At 37.3% G+C, this 25,155-nt stretch overlaps 1 protein-coding gene across 1 annotated transcript in view; it reads left to right on the forward strand.

The window, feature by feature from the left end:
• The first annotated feature begins 8,407 nt into the window (after positions 1–8,407).
• LOC142341613 (uncharacterized) overlaps positions 8,408–25,155 on the forward strand; it is a 66,816-nt gene continuing 50,068 nt past the window's right edge. The window contains exons 1-3 of the mRNA XM_075392700.1: positions 8,408–9,009; positions 24,109–24,265; positions 24,686–24,879. Coding sequence (XP_075248815.1) covers positions 8,571–9,009; positions 24,109–24,265; positions 24,686–24,879 — 790 coding nt within the window. The 5' untranslated portion in view covers positions 8,408–8,570. The remainder of the gene's footprint in view (positions 9,010–24,108; positions 24,266–24,685; positions 24,880–25,155) is intronic.

A 25,155-nucleotide genomic window follows, 5' to 3' on the forward strand; every position in this document is an offset into this window, starting at 1 on the left:
TGATGTATTGATGACAACTCTGTACCCCCTGATGCCCGCAAACGTTTGTTCCCCTCCACTGTCCCCGCACACTAATAGTCTCCTCAAGCTTGAGATGGCTGAAGATGGCTGAATTGGAAAAAAATCATTTCTCTGTACTGTAAAAAGAAAGGTGAAAGTTATGATGGAAAACTTAAATTGCTGTCAAAATAGCGCTAATAGAAACGTTTTTGTTATGGTTACTTGTACGCAGTTTGACTGATTTGTAGCGGCCGTCGGGCTCAGAGGCTATTATTTTGAACGCTCTTTTTTAATGCACGTTACCTGTCGAGCCAGTTTTTTGTTTCGCATGAAGCACGACTTTCACGTTTGAATTACCTCACTCACTGTTTCAATTGAATGGATTTAAAATTCTAAATACGCAATGTGAATACCGTCAAGGTGCAAGGAGCAGAATCGAAAAACGGGATGAAGCGCGGTCATTAAGTCAGATTGCATCAGGTTATGAAAAAAAAATTACAGCGATTGCTAGCTAGCATTACCATTAAGCTTAGTAGCCTTCGACTTAGAAGCACACCAATATAGAGTAACTTTTGACACGTGGAAGCAAATTCTGTTAATTTTTGTATCTTGTTTTTTGGCGGGGTTATTTCCGGAAATTTGCTTCTTATTTTTTAGGTTTGAAAATGTGTTTGATATTTGAGCTTAAATTACTAAAAAGTAATGCGCCCCAATTGAATTTAGTTTTTATTTTAATGTTATGTACTCTTATCGGGCATGACTGAGCTAGATGGATATCACACAATACGGGATATCTTTATGTATGCCAGTGAAGACGGATAAAGAGTTAAATCGAGGGCAAAGATGTATGCCTAAGACCTGTTTGTGCTGTAAGTCGCAATTTATTGTTAAAATGGGGCTGAAAGATTGAATTTATAAGAGTTGTATAAATTAACCCGCTGGCTAATTACCAGTTGTATAAAGTCGAGCTGTGTTGGCAGGTTGAATTGAGCAGTCTCGCACTTTGCTGGGTGTTATTAATCGGATGTCAGCTATGTGACTAGAATTCTAGTGGCTGAAGAGAATGAACCCGCCAATATCAAGAAAATGTTATCGTTTTTCTTATTGAGAGGTCTTTAAAGAGCGGGAGTCTTTGAGCTTAGTTCATCATCGCTTAGGCGCCCGATTTCTTCATTTTATGCTCTGAATAAATGGATAACTAAGAATTTTTTGAGGAAACATTTATTGCCTTTCTGATCCAGCTTCTTTGCTCTTATTAGTTATCCTGAGTTGAAAATGTCGACCTGGAAGCAGGGAAAACGAGCAGTCTTAGTGGCGTCTATGTAGACTTGGTTCTTATTCTTTTTTAATGGTGGTTCTGGAGGATCCAGGCCTCAAGCGGGATTTGTTTATAAAATAGAGAAATAAAGGCTCAAATGATATTACAATCTTAGTCTAAGCGCGCGTTACGTTGTTTGGTGCGTTTTAAAAGTATAATTAACTGTTCAATATGTGCTGCGCGCGGTATGCGGGATTAATTATCCGTTCTAAATATTTTCTTAATAGTACAGCTCACCCGCGATTTAAGATTTTAGAAATGATTTAAAAAAAATCATCTGGTATGATTTCATTGACATTTGGGAGGTTTCAATCATAACATTCGTAATTGTTTGGGTTCTTACAGTTGGAGTTGTTGATTTTGTAGTTCGTTTTAATCATAAAAAATTACGAGGTGGTATTAGTTTGGTTCGTTGATTTTGTAGTTCGTTTTAATCATAAAAAAATTACGAGGTGGTATTAGTTTGGCTCGTTATCAGAAATGCTTGCAAAAGTACACAAGATATTGAAAAGATACTCGATAATATTAAGGGCACTGTCAACAACAGCGAGTAACAAATATCCTTTGTGTATAAAACTATATATAAATGCGAGATGCGTCGAAAGTTTTATATGAAAAGTAATGAACTCACTATCCACTCTTCCACTACAAGGAACATTCTTCTAATATGTCGGAGCATCGACAAGCTGGAGCTCCAGATTTTCTGCGTCCTTGTTCTGCGTCTCTTTTAGTGGTCTTTTTAACGAATAATTCTTGAAGGACGTGGTTTTTTCTATGATTAAATGCTGTTCAGTGATTTCTTTTGGGTCTGTTTTACTAGGAAAGCAGTCGATGATTCATATGGGATATTGACCCCTTTTTTTGTTCTCTGCTGGTTCCGAGAATTTTTGTGTATTGGAAGTTTGGATATGGGAAACTGACCAGATGTATTTGTTGGTTCACAGAAAGTTGGTACTTTTTCTGCTATCCTGAAGCCATTATACTTCGGTTTTAGTCCGTATAGAAGGCTGGTTTGAACCGAAGTTTGATAGATTCACGTCGTCTTCTCGGGCACTATTGCTAATTTGATTTTCTGTCGTCGTTCCGTCTTTATGAAGTTGTTGATGTTGCTTTCACTTATTTTTTCCCGTAATGTGGGGTTTTTCTCAGGATAATGGGCTTCTAGTTGTCGCGTTCTAATGATTTCCAATTCTTTTGAGATTCTTACTTATTCTCTGTTGATTTTTGAGTTGTGGGTTTGATGGATGGTGTTTCTGTCTGCTGACTTTTTTGACTGAATTGTTTGTTGTGATGTTGATAGATTTTGCTGTTTCAAAATTTTCAGAAAGAGTGGGTGCTACGACAAGAGTAGGTGATGTTCTGGATTAATGGCTTCGTGGTCATGTAGTTGCTGTGGTTGTAAATTGACTAACATTTCTTTCATCTGATTATCCTGTCTCATGAATATCACACTTTTTGGCTCATCTTGTTTGAAAAAATATTGCCAATTAGTAAAAAAAAATCTAATATAAAATGTATTTGTAACGTTTGTTATTTGCTGTTTACAAAGTTCTCATTCTAAATGCCATTTTTAGTTCAATTTGGTAGAAGTATTTTTGTCTTTCTAAAAGCAATTTTTCTATTCTGTTAGGTGTAGTTTAAGTGTCTTTTTTGCTAAATGCAATGTTTGGTTGATTTGAACACTGTGAAAGATTAACAGATTAGTTGAAGGTTTGCATATGGTATGGATATTATTAAGTTTGGACACTTAATTAATAATTTTTATCCCGTTGATATTTAGAAATGGGCAATGCAATTTTTTGGTCCAGCTGATTAAAATGCCTTGGATTTCCTGCGACAGGCTTGCAGATGTTATGAAGTGAGGAATGAAATCGTAGTTCTGTCATGTAGGCTCAAAATGGTTTTTCAAGGTAAGGAATCCGGGTAGGTGGAATTCCCAGATGAAAACTGCCTTTATTTAGTATAAATTTTGTTGCAAAAACAGTTTGTTTTTTCGTACTCTTAGGCAAACTGTGATGTTAAATGTCGTAAATGATGATCGAGTGTGATCGGCGGGATCCATATAGTTACGTATCCTTGTCTAAATATGCATTTGTTTGGTCATTGTTCTTGTTTTGTTTTCTCTCGGTTGATGGTTTGTTGCGACTTGTAGCACCTCCCCTTTGGCCGGAGCCTTAGGTATTTAGTCATCAGACCTTTAGAGGAATGAATTCCAAGCCATGAAGACTAGAGCATCGGTGCGAAGACCATCTGGGATCTAGCTCTTTGAGGATTTGAGTCCCGCGAGCCTCAATCTCCTTAAAACCATCTTTTGGGACATAGCAGAGCATGCGTTGTCTGGGCCAAATATGTAGTGTAGTCACTCTGTCTTTTAGCTCTGCGATCACAGTTGCAATATTACTCTGTGATGTTTTTTCTGTGACTACCACTACATCTATCTTGTCTGAACCTTACACAGTATTTCCTACTAGAAGACTTTCATTTCAGATACTAGTTGTGTGCAGGGATCACACAGTTTTTTCTTCCTCTACTCATCAACTTGCAGTGAATACAGTTTAGCAGTCATCCCAAGCTCCCTCTTATCTCAACCATACTAACCCTTGCGTTCGTTGCCTACTAACAAGGAGTTCTGGTCGATTAGAGTTTGCAAGAGACTTTAATTCGCTACTAAATGAACAAAGCTTAGTCTCGATTTCTTTTTCGTTACTTTGTTGACTTCCGAATCAGTTATCCTTGACAATCTTTCGCTTATTGAAGACGTTTCCAACAGTTGAAGTCAGCGAGACATGACTACAAGAGCCACTTTTGTTCACAAGGTCCCGCCAACGACCACTTTTGCTCCCTTCTTTCAAGGGCGCTATTCCAAGCTCTGCCTCAACTCCTTCATCTCAGGCTCTTGCCTGCGCTAATGAGTATCAGACTGGCAGAAATTCACAGCAGATTTGTTTTGAGTCCGGGGTGGCTTGCTTAGTGCTCAATCCTCAGACTATCCGCTCAGCTAACTTCCACTAACTGAGCTAACGGTAGTTACCCGGGGGCACCACGTGGAGGTCACGGATCATGTCTACACCCTGGGTTACTAACCCTCCCCACAAGGATTTCGCCTCAGCAGTGTGCCTCGGTGTCCCCGGGACTTCTAGTATTCTCTCTGTTTCATGGAAAAAACTTAGTCAATATATTTGGGATTAATGTGTTAGATGGTATTTAATTTTTTAAGGTTGGGTGAAGTAATTGTAATTGTTTTAATTATGGTTGTAAAATTTTTTGCTACAATTTTTGTTTACTGATTCGTACTGTCCTTTTGAGATTAATTTAAAAGTTTTTGGGTGGAATTGCAATCATGTTCTAGTTTATTTTGTTTCTTGTCGATTTCGGTTGCTTTCTGTTACTTTCTAATTCTTTTACTGATGTCAATGAAAGGCGTCGTTAAAACCTCAATTTGCCTCTTTTCACTGCCTCGTGTTGTTAACTGGTTTTAAGTTGTTTATCTTTTATGCTGGCGGTCATCAAAATATTACATCCGCGTTGTTTATTTTTCAGCCATTAAATTTTCTTATTCTAACGTTCAGCAACGAAGCAAAGCCATTTCTCTGCTGGAGAGGTTCAAGTGGGGTTGCTAATACGTGTCGGACCGAATGATTAAAATGATCAAAATATTTCTCTTAAAATCGTTTTGCAGCTACTAAATTTCGTACTCTTCTATTGCTAAGGTTTTTAGTGTCTTAATTAGTGCTGGCTGGTGTGGCGACATAGTATACAGACCTCTAAAACTCATCCCCTGATTAAAATGTTTTTCTTTTGCTTCGGATAAATGTGGGATTCTTTTTTTCGTGGTGTTTTACCTGTTTCTTGCTCCTGGGTGTGCTGGTAATTTGGCGAATTTTGGGAATGGACCATGGGTGCAATATGAGCTTTATTATGTTTTTCAGTGCCAGGATTTTGGGCGTAAAATATCAAGGCTGTATCTTTTCAGTTTTCGAGAAATTGACGTTTAAAGTTGACTATTTTAATTATATCAAGTTGAAAGGAAAGTGCTTTTCCGTTTCTTTTCTTTCTCGTTTGTTTTTGTGAACGCGCTCCCGAGTTAACTTCTCCGTAGATGGTACGCTCCGTAATTGTATATTTTAGTTGATTTGAAGCTTGGTCTAAATGACATTCAAAACTTTTTAGCTCTAGAGGAAGTAACAATGAGCATTTATGTACCGGATGTTCTGGAAGTTTTTAAGAATTTTGGTATTCCTTAATTGTGACTACCTGCACCTGTTTTGTATTGATCTTCTGTCCCTGATATGTTATCCTCAGTGGGATTGTCCGATGTAGCTTGGACCATTTAATAGAGTATGTAAGCGCGAGAAGAACGCTTATTTTGAATGACAACTCCAAAAAGAATGAAGATTTGCTAGGGTTTTTATTACTGGAATTTATTCTCCAATTCGCGTTTCGATGCTTGTATTCCCTGGATTATTGTTTATCAACATCTTCAATGGGTTGTTTGTTCTTGGGCTTTTATTAATTTGAACTCGGGTTTAGACTGTACTTCAATTTCCGCTTATATTGGCGACTAGAAGTTGGATAGATCATCCAAAGGTGGAAGCAGGTTGAATGTGGTGCTAGTTGAGTCTGGTAGTTGAAAGTTGAAACGTATTGCTGGTACTGTTCCAAGGTGGTCAAGTTTGAACGTTCATAAACGTTAGCTCGTCGTAGCTGTTTTCTGGAAACCAATGTAATGCAAAGCCTGTAACCAGCTTGCTCAATATTGGCCACCAGTGTATTCACGATGAGCTCATACATATGAGCTCAGTTTTTTGACGATGTGAATAACCACCAGCCAAATCAAGATTGCGCGCTTTTTCAGTTAATGGCATATCTAATACATCAAATTGACGGCACTGCAATACGATTTGCTCATCGTGGTATAGTAAAAGAACTATGCATTACTTGTGCGTCTGTTGGGGCTGCTTTGGTGCATATTGCACTTTGGAGCCCAATACAATTTGTGAGCTTGTCATCATTGATAAACGCTAGTTCCTTTTCATCAGAGACGGCAACATGGCTTCCAAGCGCCAACTTAATGCTTTGCTTTTATCTCCATTAGTCATTGGGATGAGATTGCATGTAGGACATTAATTACTGGGCTTTTTGAGGACATGGGAAAGGCGAGTGTTAGAATAAGACCCTAGTCGATTGCTTCAACTGGAGTTACAAACTTGGTGTCTTAGTTTGTTAGGAATTCTTCAATCGGCACGATTAGAGTAATATGGTCCTCTTTTCCAATTTGTTGCACATGAACAATTGTCAGATTCTCGTTCTGTTGTGCCCTTGGTACTGGTGACATTGGTAATGGTTGGTAATTTAGTGGAGTCGGAGTTTCGAGGATGTTACTTCGAAACTTGTGTAAGGCTGCACGGTATGGTTTTGATCGCCAACTTTGTTTGAAATATGTCGCTGAGCACTCAGCTGTGTTGGTTGTTTTGCTATCAGACATAAAAGTAATGAACATTTTTACGCGTGTAATGAACGTTCAGTCGGGGAGCCTTGAATTGGTTCTTTGCAAGTAACCAGTTGCGGTATTGTTTCTATCCTTCTTATTATGATCAATACGCCTTAACATGTTCAATGAAGCAAACCAGTTTATCACCAAAGACAATTTGGATTCCTAAAACAGCACCTGCGGCTGCTTCTACTCGCTGTTGGCGTTGTAAATTTGACTGTTTGCACCTAGAAAGGTATTCGTTTGCAGGTGGAGGTTTTCAATGTCTTCCTGGCTCGTTTGTTTGCAATCTTTTTCTATTGTTAATTTCAGAATAGGACCATTCTATTGAGGAAGTTGTCTTAATTAAAATGTTTCCGTTTATTTGTGTGAAACTATTTCTTTTACGTATGGAATTTTGTTCGGAATAGACATCAAAATACAAATTAGGCAGAATTATCTCTGTACTGAGAAATTATATAGGTTTTTTTTTCTGAAGCAAGAGTAAAAAATTTTGTTCAATGGCTTCGTGTGCTCTGATTAACCAAGAATTAGTGATGTCGAATTTATTCAGATAGAGTTGAAACGATTGTCGCAGTATCATGCGGTCATAAATTTACGAGAAGATAGTAATAATTTTATCTGAGTCGTTCAGGCCAATTGATCGCACCTGAAGTTACCTTGAAACTTATCAGGTGAAAATGTACCTGAACTGAGTTTCATGTATTTTTTGCTCAACGTTTTTTGCTTGCCGTACGTTTTAATATCAGAAAATTGTTCTTGGATGGCTATGGAAAAATTTAATTATTACTTCACAGATCTCAGCCCGAACTTTTATGGCAATGCGGTTATTTATGCTGATGTATTGAGTCAATTATATGTATGCATTGCATTTCAATGAATTTGTAAATTAGCCACCATGCGATTCGCAAATATTTAACTTCATGTACTCTTGTGTATTGATTGTTTATTTGGGCAATATAAAATAATTCTGGGCGCCAATTTGTGGCTGTGTGTGCACTTTCTGAGATTATTGTTGATATTTAATGTTGAGCATTAAAAAAATGCTCACGCATTAGTGCAGGAAGGTTGCCATTAGTTAGCTATTTAAATAGAGCAAAGCGAATAGATTTTATTTAGTGAACCGTTTTTTTTCTGTTACTAGAGAGTTAGGTGTCTAACGGCATTATCGTAAGACAAGTTGTAATGAGGGTGACAACGCACAGTAGCAAATACATACCACTCGAAGTGATTAACAATGGATGATTTGGGTTTGTTGCCAGTAATTTAAAGAAAATCTTTCACGATACTGGGGTTTCGATCTTAATTCAAGTACTCGCGCTAACAGCTCTCTAATCCTGTATTAGTTGTAAAGGCAGCTTTTGTATTAATGCTTAATTTTAGTTTGTTTTTTTTTTTGGATATTTCAAATAGTCTTAAAGAGAAACGTAAAACGTGGCGCAAATATAAATTCCGCGAAGTGTTGGTTTTGAAATAGAAAATTCAACCATTATACTTTGGAGACCATTAGTACAAAATTGCAAGTGCAATTGTCTACGTTTTGTGTCAAATCTCTAGTAAAGTTTGATGGAGACTATTTACCTTGTTATTTCAGAATAATATGGATAGCTTTTCAGCTCTATCTCCAGCCAGAAATTATCTCATATTCAAAACACTTCAAAACACTTCGGCCAAGACTGACCACTAGTCATGTCTGACGATTTTCTGAATTAATTGAACCGAGCATGATTTTAAGCTAGATGACAATTTGATTGATGTGAAATGACTTCCATTTCGCCACCCGCGAACAACGTTGACCAATCAGTCCCCGTAGCCAGAAACCCAAACATGCCGGGTTCTTCCTCGATGAACAATTTCCTAATTCCCTCTTCGCCTCTTCTGAACTCGAAGAATAGTAGTAACTGCAAGATGCAGAAACCAATAGCCGAAATCGGTTTTCATGAAAGCCCAAGGCTGCTTCCATCGAGCGGTGTGAATGGTCATTTTGGCTCTGCTCAGCTAAACACAACTCATGATTCACCCTCTTCAAAGAGGGCTGCGGGTTTGTCCTTGAATTTTCCTCCGTCACCCTACAATACGTCGCCAAGGTCGCCCAATGTGCCACCAAGAAGATTTCAAACTGGAAGTGAGCAACATAACAGTTTCTCTCCAGCCCACCAAAACAGCCGATTTAATGCCATGTCACATGACAGGAAAAAAGGTGGAGTGTTATCTGTGTTCAGTTTGCATAAATGTTGCTGTGAATTTTGTGGCAACGAAACATTTTTTTTCATATTAACAACGTTTTTAATCATGCAGCATATGTTTAAAGCTTAACAAATATTTTTAGAGTATAAAGAGTGCAACATAAAAAAGTGACGTGTGCATATTTTTATGTAAGGAACGCAGAAATTGTTCAAGGTAATATCTAAATTGGTTCAATCTTGAGTTTTCATTGTGAGCTCGGTTTTTATCTGCCTTAAAACTAATCTTTGGCTACGATTGTTTGCGCAAAGCACGATTCTGAAGCAAAGCAAATGTTTAGAGCTTGTTCCTTTTTTGCGGTCTTTGTGTCATTTCTTCTGCCGATTTGAATTTTGAGTTTATATAATAATAATAAATTATGTTCTATAGGCAACAGCATCACGAGTTAATCACACATTTACACAACACAATCATTTGACTACAGAGAAAACCCGTGTCTCTGAGGTTTAGATGAAGTTACAGATTATATCTTAAAATAGTTTGAAATTTAAAAAGAAAAATGGGAAAAACATACAAACAAGGGGTTGGAAAATTTAACTAACGCTAATTAGATAGTTTTGCTATAACTTTATTCTTTTCTAAAACATCACTATCTAGGAGTCTATCTAGAAGCTATTAGATGACTATCTAGAAGATTATATCGGCACATTTGAGTTCGTAATTTTTCCATTGCTCTAAAATGGCATTTAACAGATATGCGTGAGTTTTTGTATCCATTAAGTAGCGGAACGGTACATTGATACTAAAAGTTACGTAATTAATCCAATAATCTACGAAGTAGTCTTAAAATTACGAAGTATTCTTTTTGTTCCTATGTTTCGAGCAATGTGTCTTTATTCTCCTTATTCTGGCATGAGTCATTCTAACATTCTCCTAACGCCTACAGTTTTACTGGATATTCTTTTCATAGTTGATATAAAATTTTATTATTTAAGCTGTTTTTCTCAGTTTTGAACTTTTTTTGCAATTGATATATAATGCAGCAATGAGAATTTGTTAAAATTACCTTCTGAACTTTTGACTTTTTTTCTCTTTTCTATGAATATTCTTAGGGCTAAGTTTAGCTAATAAACAATTTTATGCGTTGAGTATTCCATCCTTTTTTCTTCTTTTTCAGGATTAATTTAAATTTAGCAATGGTTTGAATTTGTTTTTGTCTTTGATATCTCCCAACAATATAGAAGTATTTTGTTCTAAAATGCGTGATTTTCTACTATTATCATGAGTTATTTTTTACAATTTATAGCCAGGTGATATTGGAGTCTATCAGTATTTTTCCGTGTCTAGCAGTATTTTTCCATGTATATCAGTATTTTTCCATCCTAAGAATTTTGTCCTTCAAACTGGATATTTTTTAATACTACAATTTTCAAAATTATATCTGAAGATTTCAATCCTGAAGGCGTTTTTTTTCTTCTGAAATCAATCGTTTTTCTGTTAGTTTGTTTCAACGATGTCGATGCTCAGAGCTGTCTCGTTTTTTCGGGGGGTGTAAAGTTTTACCAATTACTTCAATTAAATCTGGTGGGATGAAAAGGATAGACGATTTCGGACAAAATATAATGGTTTCCGCTGCAACTCTGGTATTGTTTGAAGTTCTGACGCTTCCAGTTGCTTCCGCAATTCCTCAGGCTGTGTTAAAAGATCTGTTCACTTTTTTCGAGTTTTTGATGTCAATGAGAAGTCAGTGATTAGATTGGCAATTAGTCACGCTGGATATTTTCGAGATTGAATTTTTGTACGTGCTACGAGATTTGATTCATGCTTTCTGTGTGCTCTGTAATTTTTTAAATATACATATGTACTCTAATTGCACCTATTCGTAATTACTTGGTCGCTCACCTGGCAGCTAATCTTTTAAGGACTTTGAAACCAATTGTTGTCAAAAAATTTGATAATAATGCTTACCGGTTTCTATGCTTACCCGTATTTTTCCTTTCTGTTGACTTACCACTTGATTAATTCATGCCGCTTTAGAAAATCATGACACCTGTCATCATTGAAATCAAGTGGTAAGTCAACAGAAAGGAAAAATACGGGTAAGCATAGAAACCGGTAAGCATTATTATCAAATTTTTTGACAACAATTGGTTTCAAAGTCATTAAAAGATTAGCTGCCAGGTGAGCGACCAAGTAATTACGAATAGGTGCAATTAGAGTACATATGTATATGTAAAAATTTACAGAGCACACAGAAAGCATGAATCAAATCTCGTAGCACGTACAAAAATTCAATCTCGAAAATATCCAGCGTGACCAATTGCCAATCTAATCACTGACTTCTTAAATTAATCCTTTCTGCTCGTAGCTAAACATTTGTCTTCACAATATGTTTTTAAAAGTGCCTAAATGCGTTGTTCATTTTGTTTTAGCAATTAGTGTCAGTAGGGACTGATCTCATTCTCTACCATCGAGGTCTAAATGAATCCAGTTAATTTTTCAAGTTCTTTGCTAGTCACTTTTATAGCTTTGAGACTATTTGTTTTCAAAAAATATCAATGCTACCGAGGCTAGAATGAGTCTAATTTGTCTTGAATTCATACCAGTGGGTTTTCTAATAGTGACGATTTTGAATGTCGAAAAAATTGGTGGATTTGGGACCTTTTTTGCTTTTCTTGTGGTTTTTTTCGCATAATATCAATAATAATAGTTCTTATTACCCTTATAGTGCGGCGTTATTTTCAATTTATCGGCTTCAGTTGTTAACTATTTTTTTCATGACTTAGATACTAATTGTTTTTGTAATGTTTTTAAGAAATTCTTAATCTGGCCTTCATCTGACGTACTTTATGCCTCTTTTCTCCTAATGTGATTAAAAAATATGTTTTTATATAGTAAGTTATGATATCGTTTATGTAGTTTTTGTTTGATTTTTTAGCTTTTATGTTCTCTCACTCATAATAGCAAAGTTGCGTGGTGTATGCATTCTAAGGATGCGTAGTTTCAATAGCTATACAAAGTGATGTTATTGTCGATTATTTTTACAACGCTAGTTTTGCAAAAAAGTAATTTTTTAAATTTTTTTCAGATGTTTTGTTTTTGCGCATATATGTCATACGCTTTTTTGACTAACCAAGTTTGATGGTATTGGAAGAATATTGAGGTTTGGGCCATTCGTTCATTCAGTTCTTTGGATTGTAAGTCAGGATTTGTGCTATGTTTTTTATTTCGTCAAGATTTATTACGACCATATGACCTTACGCTCACTTAAAATGTGTTATGTCCATTTATGCCTTTTCGACTAACCAAGTTTGATGGAATTGGAAGAATGTTGAGGTTTAGGCCATTCGTCCATTCAGTTCTTTGGATTATAAGCCAGGACTTGTGCTATGTTTTTTATTTCGTCAAGATTTTTTTACGACCATAAGACGTCACGCTCACTTAAAATATGCTTTTTGTTCCTTCGGTCATCAAATTTTGACCGAATTGCTTGTGTGACGGTCATTTTTCACTCTTAATAGAGCAAGTTGATAGTTCATTCGCTTGATACCGTAATCCTTAAATGACTTTTCCTCTCTCTCTCTCTAATTGACCTTTTAAATTCATATGAAAAATCATCAATTGAGCATATGTCACTCTAATTGAAAGTTAGTTTATGACAGCTAATGGAAATAAGACATAGTTGCATATTTTCCTCTGAATAAAAATGCAGAATCTCAGCAATTAGTAAAAAAAACTAATTTTTTCCCTTTGATCTTTTTCATTTGTTTTTCGTGACCGCGGGTCTGAGATGCTATCGCAGCTGTTTTATGGCAATCTGTCAGCTATGTTTTTCAGCTACTCACAGTAAACTAACGAGGAGACCAAATGAAAAAGTGGATCCAATGTCCGCTAAGATGTCCGAAAGCAGTTCTGTCTATCATATAAGAACCGAATAACCTCTGCTTGTTTTTAGGTATTGGAGTTTTGAAATCGATCTGAATATTAATGAAATGCTTATTGAGTCTGACGCGCTATAATTCCCATTGAAATTTACACCTGATGTTTTTTGAATAGGTTTTAAACTTGTTAAGATTAATTTGAAAATGAAAATTTTTCTGTTTAACATTTATCTGTATTCAGGTTATATTATTTTTTCTGGTTGTTGTAATTTTCATGAAAGCGAAACGTATTAAATTTCAATCTGTTTTTATCTGCAGAACATCTTGTATCGATAAGATTTTTGACTAAATTCTTGTTAGTCTTACTAGTTACGATTTTCTCTTTTGTTATGAAAAATGCTACTTTGAAATTTAAGTTTAAATTTTTGCTACAAATGCATTTCAAGGTCTCAATAAAATTGTAACCAAGAATTACCACATGCCCTAACAAAGTCAAAAGAATTGTAACTTTCACAACGACAAGTTTGTTTCCGTTTGGATTCAAAAAGCTATACATAAGCGAAAAAAGCGTTGAAGCAGAGCTTCATTAGCAATCAAAAGCATTGAAATGAACTTGTATTCATTTCTTGTCCGCCGAACAAAATCATAGGATATACCTTAGAATTAGAGTGAGCAAACGCACGCGGGTTACGAACAGCTCACTTTACACATTAGATTTTATATCGGAGGAGGGACATAAGACTAAGATAGGCTAAGTTGGTTTATCAAAAATAAGCTAATCATTAAAAAAAAAAGCGGACAACCACTGGATAACCATCACCCCTCAGTTCATTTAAGTTGAATAACTTAAACTTAGTGACAGGTTGATTAACCTGGGTCCCGGAACAAGAGTTCAGTATTTGTCCATCCATAGAATTTTGTCCTTCAAACCACATATCTTTTAATACTACCTTTTTTGCGGTATCAAAAGTGACAGTGAGTTTTGTCGTTCAAAATTATATCTGAATATTTCAATCCTAGAGGCGTTTTTTGTTTTTTTTTCTGAAATCAATCGTTTTTCTGTTAGTTTGTTTCAACGATGTCGATGCTCAGAGCTGTCTCGTTATTTCAGGGGGTGTAAAGTTTTACCAATTACTTCAATTAAATATGGGGGGATGAAAAGGATAGACGATTTCGGACAAAATATAATGGTATTCGCTGCAACTGTGGTATTGTTTGAAGTTCTGACGCTTCCAGTTGCTTCCGCAATTCCTCAGGCTGTGTTAAAAGATCTGTTCACTTTTTTCGAGTTTTTGATGTCAATGAGAAGTCAGTGATTAGATTGGCAATTAGTCACGCTGGATATTTTTTCACTTTTTGAGATAGAATTTTTGTACGTGCTACGATTTGATTCATGTTTTCTGTGTGCTCCTTAAATTTTTACATATGTACTCTAATTGCACCTATTAGTAATTACTTGGTCGCTCAACTGGCAGCTAATGCTTTGTGACTTTGAAACCAATTGTTGTCAAAAAATTTTTTAAAAAATGCTTAGCCGTTTCTCTGCTCACCCGTTTCTGTTGTTACCCGTATTTTTCCTTCTGTTGTCTTACCACTTGATTTCAATGATGACAGGTGTCATGATTTTCTAATGAGGCATGAATTAATCAAATTAATCTGTTCTGCTCGTAGCTAAACATTTGTCTTCACAATGTTTTCGAAAGTGCCTAAATGCGTTATTCACATTGGGACTGATCTCGTTCGCTACCATCGAGGTCTAATTGAATCCAGTTAATGTTTCAAGTTCTTTGCTAGTCACTTTTATAGCTTTGAGACTATTTGTTTTCAAAAAATATCAATGCTACCGAGGCTAGAACGAATCTAATTGGTCTTGAATTCATACCAGTGGGTTTCCTAATAGTGACGACTTTGAGTGTCGAAAAAATGGGTAGATTTTGGACCTTTTTTGCTTTTCTTGTGGTTTTTTTCGCATAATCTTAATAATAATAGTTCTTATTACCCTTCTAGTGCGGCGTAATTTTCAATTTATCGCCTTCAGTTGTTAACTATTTTTTTCATGACTTAGATACTAGTTGTTTTTGAAATATTTTTATGAAATTCTAAATCTGGCCTTCATTTGACGTACTTTATGCCCCTTTTCTCCTATTGTGATTAAAAAATATGTTTTTATTATATAATAGTAAGCTATGATATCAGTTATCTAGTTGTTTTTGTTTGATTTTTTAGCTTTCATGTTCTCTCACTCATATTAGCCAAGTTGCGTGGTGTATGCATTCTAAGGATGTGTAGTTTCATTAGTTATACAAAGTGATGTTATTGTCGATTATTTTTACAACGCTGGTTTTGCGGAAAATAATTTTTTTCAGACGCCTTATTTTTGCGCATTTATGGTCATACGCTTTTTTGACTAACCAAGTTTGATGGTATTGGGAGAATAATGAGGTTTGGGCCATTCGTTCATCCAGTTCTTTTGATTGTAAGTCAGGATTTGTGCTATGTTTTTTATTTCCTCAAGATTTTTTTTTACGACCATATGACGTTATGCTCACTTAAAATGTTTTGAGCATTTATGCCTTTTTGACTAACAAGTTTGATGGTATTGGAAAAATGTTGAGGTTTAGACCATTCGTTCATTCAGTTCTTTGGATTATGTGTCAGGACTTGTGCTATGTTTTTTATTTCGTCAAGATTTTTTTACGACCATATGACGTCACGCTCACTTAAAATGTGCTTTTTGTGCCTTCATTCATAAAATTTTGACCGAAATGGTTGTGTGACGGTCAATTTTCACTCTTAATAGAGCAAGTTGATAGTTCATTCGCTTGATACCCGTAATCCTTAAATGACTTTTTCTCTCTCTCTCTAATTGATCTTTTTAATTTATGTGAAAAATGATCTATTGAGTATATGTCACTCTAATTGAAAGTTAGTTTTTGACAGCTAATGGAAATGAGAGATAGTTGCATAATTTCCTCTGAATAAAAATGCAGAATCTCAGCAATTAGTAAAAAAAACTAATTTTTTCCCTTTGATCTTTTTCATTTGCTTTTCGTGACCGCAGGTCTGAGATGCTATCGCAGCTGTTTTATGGCAATCTGTCAGCTATGTTTTTCAGCTACTCACAGTAAACTAACGAGGAGACCAAATGAAAAAGTGGATCCAATGTCCGCTAAGATGTCAAGCGAAAGCAGTTCTGTCTATCATATAAGAACCGAATAACCTCTGCTTGTTTTTAGGTATTGGAATTATGAAATTGATCTGAATATTAATGAAATGCTTACTGAGTCTGGCGCGCTATAATTCCCATTGAATTTTACACCTGATGTTTTTTTAATAGGTTTTGAACTTGTTAGGATTTGTTTCAAATTGAAAATGAAGTTTTTTCTGTTTAACATATATCTGTATTCTGGTTATATATTATTTTTTTTGGCTGTTGCAATTTCTGGCTGTTGAAAGCGAAACGTATTAACTTTCAATCTGTTTTTTTCTGCAGAACTTCTAGTATCGATAAGATTTTTGGCTAAATTCTTGTTAGTCTTACTAGTTACGATTTTCTCTTTTGTTATGAAAAATGCTACTTTGAAATTTAACTGAAAATTTTGCTACAAATGCATTTGTTCAAGGTCGAAAGAACTTTCAAGGTCTCAATAAAATTTTAACCAAGAATTACCACATACCCTCAAAAAGTCACAAGAATTGTAACTTTCACAACGACAGGTTTGTTTCCGTTTGGATTCAAAAAGTATACATGAGCAAAAAAGCGTTGAAGCAGAGCTTCATTAGCAATCAAAAACATTGAAATGAACTTGTATTCATTTCTCGTCCGCCGAACAAGATCATAGGGTATACCTTAGAATTAGAGTGAGCAAACGCACGCGGGTTACGAACAGCTCACTTTACACATTAGATTTTATATCGGAGGAGGGACATAAGACTAAGATAGGCTAAGTTGGTTTATCAAAAATAAGCTAATCATTAAAAAAGGCGGACAACCACTGCATAACCATCACCCCTCAGTTCATTTAAGTTGAATAACTTAAACTTAGTGATAGGTTGATTAACCTGGGCCCCGGAACAAGAGTTATACAGTGGGGGTACCAGTTTATGCCAGCTGATTTTTAATTGTCACCTCTGCGGTTCTAAGACTAAGCGTTGCGTTTTTTTTGTGTTTTTTTGGTTGTCTTATTGTTCGGGAGGACAGATAGTGGGATTTTTTGGGTTTTTCTTTTGTTTACATCTAGCAACAATCATCTGAATCAAAGACACCCAAACCAAAGACCGACACAGCAAAGACCAACAAAGCCAAACCAACGAGACAGCAAAGAAAAAGCAACTAATTAGTCACCAAAGCCACAGACAAACAACAAAGCACCAAATAAAAGTTTTCAAAAATAAAACCAAATAAAAAGTTCGCAACCATATTAAACAACGAAGCCAAAACAATTACTGATAGAACTGGACAAAATGTGAGTGAAGAGGAGCTCATACGACTGGAACAATCTCGACTTTGTTGATTAAAAAAACAGTTTTACCTGTCAGACTTGAATCGGAAAGTTCAAAACTTGATCGATGACACCGGCAGACTCGACGAAGAAATCGAAAAATCAGAAGATTACGACGACAAGATAGGACAACATGTTGACCTAATCAACCACTTTGTCATGTACAAAAGAACCCCAGCCAGAACAACACAACAATTAGCAACTGGACCGGTCATCACCAACGTGAAGCTGCCGAAGCTGGAATTGCTAACTTTTGCGGAGACTACAAGGATTGGACGTCCTTCTTCGACCAATTCAGTGGAGCAGTGACAAGCAACAGCCAGATAACAGACGGTCAAAAGTTGCAGTATCTAAAAACATCAGTGAAAGGAGACGCCGCAATGTTTTTGTCCTCTCTCCCAATCACCGTTGCAAACTTCAGTACAGCATGAGAAATCCTGAAGAACAGATACGACAACAAACGTCTGATTTTACCAGCCCATATTCACGAAATAGTTTCACAGTAACCGGTATCAAATGAAAACCCAAAGTCACTTCGAGATCTCATGGAGACAATCGAAGAACACAGATTGGACACCTTGGACAGCCCGTGGACGATCAGGACATCTTTTTTGTGTACCTCACTGCAGAGAAATTGCCTGCCAAAACAATGTTGGGAACTTTTATCACCAAGAAGAAACCCCCCAACGCTATCTTGATATGAAAAAGTTCATGGAAATAAGAACACGCGCCCTTGAAGCAGCCACACAGCAGTCAGCATCAGCCATCGACAAGAAGCCTACAAGCAGCCCACAACTTGAAAAATTTCATTCAAATATATCCACATCAGTGACTACGTGTGAATGTTGCGACAAAAACCACAAAATTTGTCAATGTCAAAGTTTTAAAGCACTTTCAAACAGGGCCGAGCTCAGTTGAGCAAGACAAAAGGACTTTGCTTCAACTGCCTACACCCTGGACATCGAAGTGAAATATGCAATGGATCAACTTGTAAGAAGTGCACAACAGTCTTTTGCACTTGGAAGCCAATAACAACTCGAGGACAGCTTCAACAGCGCCAACAGTTACAACTAGCAGCACGTCACCACAAGAAGCAACGAATCAAGCAATGAAAACAGTCAACAAAAACAAAGAAAAATTTACAGCTGCATCACAGTCCCAGAATGAAGAAGAAGAAGTATTTCTTCCCACCCCAATCGTTTCAGTTGGCAACAATGGAAAAACTGATATCAGAGCCATTCTAGACTCATGATCCCAAAGCAACCTCATCACGGAAGATGCAGTACAACGCCTTGGATTGAAAAAAGAAAAAGCTGATGGCCGAGTTCAAGAAGTCAACAACAGCAAAGGATCAGTAAACCTGATTCTGAAATTGAAAGACGAAGACTTCATCGGCATCAGAACAACTGTCTTAGCCAAATTGACCAGCAATCTGCCTTCTCATCATGTAAATATCAGCGGTTGGGCAAAACTTCAGGACCTGAAACTTGTGGACTCAAGCTTCAATCAGCCATCCACCGTAGACTTGATAATTGGAACAGGACACTATGAAGAATTAATGATTGGAGACAACAGAATCAAGGAGCCTCAAAAGCCAAATACCTAACGCCTATCTTGTTCTTGTTTTGGTTGGCTCGTGATCGGACGTGAGAGCCAACTTGAAAAGAAGAGTACTGAACTTCAGTCATTTTTCATTTTTTCTGAACCAGACAGTTTACAGCGATTCTGGGTACCACCCGACGCAACTCAGATTTGTTGTGAAACTCCCTTTCAAAGAAGACGCCAAACCCCTGCGTGACTCGTACCATCAAGCGAAAAGAAGACTGCGGAGCCTCATCTTCCGTTTGCAGAAACAACCAGATGTATACAAGAGATATAATCAGTTCATTCACGAATTCTTTCAACTTGGACACATGGAGGAAGTTCCAGAAGTCCGAGAACAATTCATATGCCTGACACAAACTGTTTCCACTAGCCACATCATTGTTTCATCAAAGACGCTAGCAGCACAACTAAACTCAGAGTCGTATCTGCTTCGAGTTCTGATTCGGTTTCGGTTCCATCACGTGGCACTATCTGCCGACATTACCAAGATGTACCGACAAGTTCAACTTGACGATGATGACAAGGATTTTCACGGGGTTTTGTGGAAAAATCCAAATGACAGAGGTGAAAACATACAGAATGACAAGAGTGACCTACTGAATAGCATCATCTTCGTACCACTCAATTAGACCTCTCAAAGCCTTAGCAGACAGTTGCACCAACAGCAACCTCCGCCTTGCGATCAATAATGACATGTATGTGGACGATTTGCTAACAGGAGCCTCAGATGTAGAGCATGCCGCTCAACTTCGGGACGAGATAATTGCAACACTGAAAACAGCTTGTTTTGATATAGCAACACTGAAAACGAGATAATTGCAACACTGAAAACAGCTTGTTTTGATACAGCTTGTTTCGAAAATTGACATAAAGCGTTTCATCACTTGTTTAGCGATTGCCTCTCAGTTTTCGCTAAACTTCAGACAAAATGATAATCAACAGCAATGACTACACAGCCAAAACACTTGGAATAAAGTGCAGCCCTGTTCCAGATCACTTCACCTTCACAGTTTGCCCGGACAAAGGATTTCCCAACACAAAGAGGAAAATATTATCGGAAGTCACAAAGTTGTTTAACCCCCTTGGATGGTTGTAACCAACAACAATTAAATTGAAATCCTTCTCGCAAATTCTATTGACAAGTTGACCTGGGGCGAAACCCTATCGTTTAGCATTCTAGAACAATACGGAAGATTTCGACATCAACTCGAGATCAAACTTTAACGACGAGTTTTTGCAGCACCTTTTTCATCATCTTTGGAGCTTCATGTGTTTTATGACGCCTCAACCAAAGTATATACCGCAGTTGTCTATGTGCGGGAGAAAATGGACGACCGAGTGCACACACAAAGGCTGACAGCCAAAAGACGCGTTGCCCCAATCAAAACTTTATGTGTTCCTGGTTTAGAACTCTGTGCAGCACTTCTTGGAGCACAATTGTCTCAAGCAGTGAAGGCAGCCATCAATGACAGCCGTTTTCCCCATCCCAAGTCTTTGCTTAGACGGATTCACAAGTGACCCTCGCCTGGATTTGAGAAATTCAGAGCATCATTCCATCAGAAAATTGGAAGTTTGTACCAACGGAAGAAAATCCAAATGATTGTGCATCACGAGGAATTTCAGCTGACAGACTTCTTAATCACCAACTTTGGTGGAAAGGACCCAATTGGTTGCGTTAAGACGAGCAGTTTTGGCCCTCATTGGATGTTACACCTCCTTATAGCGCCTCAACTGACGGTTTAGCCGAAGTAAACTCATCAGCCCAACTATCTCTAGTAATGCAGCATCAGCAGCAAGACAACAGGATATTAGATCTTATCAGCAGACAGTCATCAATGTATCGACTTGTAAGAGTCTTCGCTTACGTCAAACTATTCACTCAACAACTACAAGCAAGAATAAGGAGAAGGTCAAGCAGCAATAACAGTCAGTCGCAACCTGTTTTTGATCATTCAAATACGCATCAAAACCAAAACCAAACGCAGTTTCTGACAAAGAGCAGCACGAGAATGTTCATTTATAGTCTTCTGACAACGACCAAGATCAGCATCTACAACACTCGATGAAACCCCGAGACCAATCTTTACACAATTTCACAGAAAAATTGTTCGTAACCAACCAGCAGAAAAACCCATGCGAAGATTCGGGTTTCTCCAGCAACAATCAGGACGCACCTAATCTGCAGAATATCTACTATCGAAACTCATCTAACCACTTTGAGGAGGGCGATTCCCAACAACCACAGCCCCTTCTTAAGAGCAGCCATAAAGACAAATCCCTACAGCCAAACCTTCATTACCGCATTCAAGAAGCAGAAAATTTATACCCATAGTCCCTTTCTCTGTCGAGCACGCAGAGTCAAAGGAAGAGAAATCTACGCAACGTTTAAATGGACTTCAGCCAACAACTACTGAAATCCAGTCAACACCGACAGACTTGGTTCAATCATCCATCAATTTTTTTTCAACACCAGACGTTAATAATAAATTGAACAGCGTTCTTAACCCAAATAAGCAGCATGCGCTCTTCATTGAACAACGTCTAAATGAAAGGCAACAAAAACAAAAAAACCAATACGAATCAACGGAAAACAAATCGCAGAAAGAATCTGTTACTGACGGATTTATCAGTAAGTCTTTCATCGCCGCCAACAAGCCTTCTATCAACGGTTAAGAAGAAGAGGCAACACATCACAAAAAGGACAAATTGATGTTTGTCATCAACTTTCCCCATCAAATCTCCGCTCAGCGAGAATAGCCCTTTACAGCATCATGCAACAACTCTTTCTGCCGGAATTCAGGTATATAAAAGGATCTATAACACCAGATGACTCAACTTCAAACTTACCAGCTGAATTATTCAGCAAGCGTATCAAGAAAAACAGTCACCTACTCAGCCTCTCCCCATTCTTCGACAAAAACAACGTCAGCCGCGTTGGCGGTCGTCTCGCGAATTCCCCGTATAGCGTGGACAAAAAGTTCCCGATAATAATTCCAAAAACTTCTCATCCAAGAAAGTCATTTGAGAAACCTTCAGTGGACCCCAGATGACCCTTTTTGACCTCCGGCAAAGTTTGGATTCCTAGAGGAATCGCCAGTGTTAAAGTTATTCACAACTGCGAGCCCTGCATACGATTTGACGTCCGCATACGCCAGCCATTAACGGGAGATCTGCCAGAGGAGCGGATAGTTGAATCTTTTGCCTTCCAGTTCAAAGGGGTGGACTATTGTGGTCCATTTTATACCAAATTTTCTTTAGAGAAACTGAAAAAAGTCATACGCCGCTATTTTCATTTTTTTCACCACAAAGGCAATACACTTAGAGCCAGTGGAAAATCTAACCAAAGAAGATTGGTTCGCTACCCTCAAGAGTTTCACCGGAAGACGCGGAACTCCCCTAGCAATTTACAGTGACAATTCGACAACGTTCATTGGAGCCCGAGGAGAACTAGAATTCAGAGGACTTCTTCGAGATTAAGATTTCAAGGATCTCATCAACAATTTTGCGAGCCAAAATCACATTGATTGGTTTACTATACCACCCAGGACGCCTCATTTTGGAGAACTGTGGGAAACAGCTGTTAAATCTGTGAAGCGCCATCTTCACAGAACAGTTGGATCGACTAAGTTATCAACCAGTGCTTTCACAACTCTCCTGACCCAAATTGAGGCCATCCTACGCAGGATGGCCTCAATTCGCCCTCTAACAGCGCCATCAACCGACATCAATGATTTTTAGCTTTAATTCCTGGATATTTCATCATCGGAAGACCCATCACTGCTATACCCGAGCCATCTCCACCAAAAAACAAAACCTTGTCACGACATTGGAGAAACATACAAAACGATTCGTCAGTTATGGAAGAAATGGAGTATCGAATAATTATCTTCATTTCAGCAGCGGAACAAATGGAGGACAGAAAACGTACAAACAGCTGTGGACGATGTTGTTATCATCAAAGAAGACAACACTCCCCCAATTTGTTGGCCGCTTGCTCCCGTAATACAGACATTCGACGGTAATGACAAAATTGTTTGTGTTGTGTTCAAGTGAAAACACAAACTGGAGTTTACACCAGACCAGTCAGTCGCCTCATACCCCTTCATCGAGAAGAACCGGAAGATTGTGGAGCAGATTAGATTATTCAACTTTGAGAAAAACCCGAAGATTCTCAATTGGTTTGATCACACCTTTGACAATATGTACCGAATCAGTTTTATATGAAATTGATAACATTTCTGATAATTTTCACAATAACTGAGTTGTCAGTTTCAACAAAATCATCTTTTTACGAGTTCAAGGAGGCCGGGAAATGTTCAAGGTCGAAAGAACTTTCAAGGTCTCAATAAAATTGTAACCAAGAATTACCTTGTGCCCTAACGAAGTGACAAGAATTGTAACTTTCACAACGACAAGTTTGTTTCCGTTTGGATTCAAAAAGCTATTTATAAGCGAAAAAAGCGTTGAAGCAGAGCTTCATTAGTAATCAAGAATATTGAAATGAACTTGTATTCAGCATTAAACGAAGTGATTAATATCCGGTTTATCTTTGTCTACTAACTTTGTCGCCGTTGGAAACAGTCTTTCTATAAATATTTATTCTCATTTGAGACTTTGTAAGTGATACTTGTTAATTATAAAACTATTAGTGTATCTTGATAACAACGCTCAATTGTAAGTGAAGGGGCTACCAACCATGTGATTTATCTGCAAGTACTGAACAGTTTTCAGCATTTTTTCAAGTTAAACACAAAAGCAAGCTCATTTCGCTTAAGAAATACGAACCTCGGAAATACGTGGCATGCTAACATGGCAGCAAAATTTGAGTAAAGAGATATATTAAGTTTGAACTTGAGAATACATTTCTGTAGATGAGAGGGAAGACTTGAAGTAACATACTTGAAGCCAAGTTGGAAACTTAGATATTTAATTTTTCGTTTTCGTGCTGATTGTAGTGACCATTAGATGCATTTCATATAGTTAGACAATAAAAGGCAAACAGTTAGATTTTATCTAAATCTGGCGATCAAGAAGAAGAGATGCAAAGTTATAAGAATAATGTTAAACATTATTAAATAGTTAAGTTTATTGTTCGTGTTACGTTTAATTTGCTTGTATCTTGAGCAGGTTTGGAATTGAACTTTGGAGATAACTCCTCAACATACGGAACTCCCACGAGGAGACGTCCCAATCTGTGCAGTGACCCCTCAGAGTCGTCTGCTTTGACCTCTTCAACATCGAGTGTTGGATCGAACAGTGGTGCTAGTATAAGCAATTATCTCAAGTAAGTAATAGTGGTCTCCTGTTTCAATATGTAACAAGAACGCTTGTTTCTATGATTATGTAATCTAAGAAATTTTACAACCAAGTCATCGCATAGTGTTTTCATACGCTATATGAAATCTTTCATATAGCGTATGAAAACACTATGCGATGACTTGGTTGTAACGGTTAACGATGTATTACTTCTGAGAGATTAAGTATTACATAACGTTCGACCTGCTGTATGTGGGCTTACTTTGCGTTCACCCATTAACATGCATGTTAGCTAGTTTTTATCGGGCGAATCGAGGTAACGGTTTACCTCAAGATTCAACTCGAGTGACTTTTTGTTCGCTGCAGCATATCGAAATTAAACAAGATCCACACTAACGTTTGAATTGACAGGTTTTGAACTGAAAACTGAAGTAAAAATTTTCTGCAGGACTGAGCTTGACAGGAACTATCGCGACCACCAAAGGAACAGACAAAGCAAGTACGACTCTCGTCAGCATCCACAGAGAGCCAAGTCAGTTGAAACTCCTCTGAGGCTTCTGGACTATAAGGGCTCAAGTCATAGAGACAACACTGGAATTGTACCAATGGGACAGGGCTGCACAATCGATGCTGCATATAAAGGTGACAGAAGCATTTTGCATAAATGTTTTAAGCGCAGCAGTTATCAATTTGAGGCAAACAACCTAATATTTCAAAAGCTAAGACTGCGTTATGCAGTTTCATGTTGAGTAATGTAAATTTAAAGTGCCTGCCAGCCTTTTGACTGTTGCATTTTCATCGTTTTAGTGTTTTCATACTTTTGACTATTGTATTTTCATCGTTTTAGTGTTGTCATACATATTTTAATGGAGACACACCATTGTAATGTTGATAAACCGCAATTAGCGTTCGGAAATC

The sequence above is a fragment of the Convolutriloba macropyga genome, chromosome 6 (assembly GCF_964194025.1).
Source record: "Convolutriloba macropyga chromosome 6, txConMacr16.3, whole genome shotgun sequence".
Lineage (NCBI taxonomy): Eukaryota > Metazoa > Xenacoelomorpha > Acoela > Convolutidae > Convolutriloba > Convolutriloba macropyga.